The sequence below is a fragment of the Pleurodeles waltl genome, chromosome 7 (genome assembly GCF_031143425.1).
Source record: "Pleurodeles waltl isolate 20211129_DDA chromosome 7, aPleWal1.hap1.20221129, whole genome shotgun sequence".
Classification (NCBI taxonomy): domain Eukaryota; kingdom Metazoa; phylum Chordata; class Amphibia; order Caudata; family Salamandridae; genus Pleurodeles; species Pleurodeles waltl.
In genome coordinates, this window is record NC_090446.1 from 361,682,106 (window position 1) to 361,684,395 (window position 2,290).

The window sequence follows — 2,290 nt, forward strand, 5'->3', positions numbered from 1 at the left end:
CACAGCAACGATCTGCATCAAGCGTCAGACACAGCACATCCCTGGGCGCCTGTCTCGAGAACCCAGAGTGGAAAAGACGCTGGGCTCTCTTGTTCACAAAGAAGTGGGTTGTGAGTGTTAAGATGTACAATGCATCCCTCACATGCCCACACGCAGGACAGAGGAGGAGGAGAAGGCGATAGTAGCCACAGAAGAGACAGGAAGCTATCAAGGTGCAGGCTGCTGCATTTCAGCACTCGCCTAATGATGAGCTCCCCGTCTGTTTACGAGGCTGTAAATAACATTTTACGTCTCTTATGCCTTTGCTCTGTTGCTCCAAATGTGGAGCAGAAGTAAAGTAAACAGTAACACCAGTGTTAAGCACTATATTAAAATTGGATCTTTACATCTGTCCTTCTGGTGTCCCATCTCTGTTGGTTCAAGTCACCTCTTAGTTCAACAAGTGCTGTACACACTCCACAAATGCAGTTAATCTCCGAGCTTTCAGTCCCAAGGAGCGTTTGATTAACACAAGTGCATGGTTTTGATATTGCCCTTTCTTGAAAGGATCACCTCACTGACACCAGCATGCTTTGGTTTCCCATGAAGGGTATCCAAGTATCCTCTTCCTGGAAAGTTGTGCTATACAACCATGCAGTAACAGGTCATAAGTCTGCTTGCCAAGAGTAGACCTGTCAGTCTCTCCTGATGTTGTTGCAACCCTTATGAGGGCACATAACCGCTGCTTCAAACACTTATTATTGGCAGTCTTGGACATGGTATCCTGATGTAGGCATCAGACACAGGGTCTATGGGGTCTCGGGGCGGAACATCTCCTTCAGCACTGCCACGCAAGGGGATGAGGAGGTACTTTCTGGCTTGGCTGGGACAGCAGTGGATCTCTGACTAGGTGATTTGAGGACCTGTCTGCTAAAGAGTTCACAGAGACCTTGCCTGAATTTTGCATCCCGGACGCTGTAGATGACCACATTCCAGCAGCTGTTTGAGGTCAGGATCCAGAATGCGTAGAAAGAGAACTTGCACCACTCGTAGCCCATCACATTGCCCACCACGAAGACAGCAATGGGGATGAAAGAAACCGAGAAGGCAAAGGTGAGGATGCCAATGGTCTTTGCCGCAGTGATGTCTGAGAAGGACAGTCGGCTGCAGGTGCTCTGGAGGTCAACCTCCAGCTGCTTTCGCACCTTGCTGTACTGTCGTATGACTGCAAAGGTGGCCAGATTGATAGCAAAGGTGCCACCCAAGAGGGAGAAGTCAAAGGCTGGGAAGAGGAGCATGATATTCCAGTTAGGCTCTGGCACCTTCTTGGTGGTAAAGACATAGTTGCACATTTGGCTGCATGGACTGTACTGCAGAGAAATCTCTTCACCAAAAAACATGGGGATGGTGGCCAGAAGAAAGCTCAGGACCCAGGAGGCAACTATCAGGTAGATGGTGCGCTTCTTGGTGATCACAACCCTCTTGTGAAGGGGCTTGATCACCGCAATGCTCCTTTCCACAGAGAGCAGGAAAATGGTGGTTATGGAAACAAAAGTACACGCAGCGTAGAGGGGGCCCATGATGAAGCAGGGCACCAGGGACTCCTGGCTGTTGGTTACCTCCCTGCCGTAGGCAATGTGGTTCACCTCCTTGTAGACTGAGTAGGGTATCACCAGGAGCCCAACGGCAACATCAGCCACAGCTAGAGAAGTCTTGAGGTAGCCTTGTGAGGTTTTGAACTGCCTGCAGCGGAGAAACACCAGCAGACTAACCATGTTGCCCATGGTAATGGCAAAGATGAGCAGGACCATAAGAGACACCTTCAGCACATCCTCCAGCACTTCTGGGGCACCAATGCTACAATTGAGAGCAGAGCTGTTGGCCAACATTGAAGATCGCTTCCTCGGACAGGTAAGGAAATGTCGGAGTAGCTCACAAGAGAGGTTCTGCACTTCCCGTGGTCAAGGCAGAGGAACGGAGGTAGCGTGGTACCTGAAAAGAAAGGAACATTAATTTCATTAAATGAACTAGCAAATTCAGCACATTAATACCATACAAATCCCCTCACTTCTGCTCTTTTGCCCGCCTCATCTCTTCCACTGATATCTGTTTACCTCTTGTCAATCAATACTTTTTTGTTTCCTCACTTAGTTCCTCACTTTGCTACTCACTCTACATCACCCCTACCTTTTCTTTGCCCATGTCCAACCTCTGTGCCTTCTCTCTCTAGTTTGTTTTTCACACACTCTTCTGCTCTTCTTTTCTATTTTCATTCTGCCTTTGACTTTCTTTCTACACTGTCTACCCTCTT

The 2,290-nt window shown here is 48.6% G+C and overlaps 1 protein-coding gene across 1 annotated transcript; it reads right to left on the reverse strand.

Moving 5' to 3' along the window:
• Positions 1 to 788: 788 nt before the first annotated feature.
• Positions 789 to 1,868, reverse strand: LOC138246877 (adenosine receptor A1-like). Its single transcript, XM_069201628.1, has one exon. The coding sequence runs from the start codon at positions 1,866 to 1,868 to the stop codon at positions 789 to 791; it is 1,080 nt and encodes a 359-aa protein (XP_069057729.1).
• Positions 1,869 to 2,290: the final 422 nt, after the last annotated feature.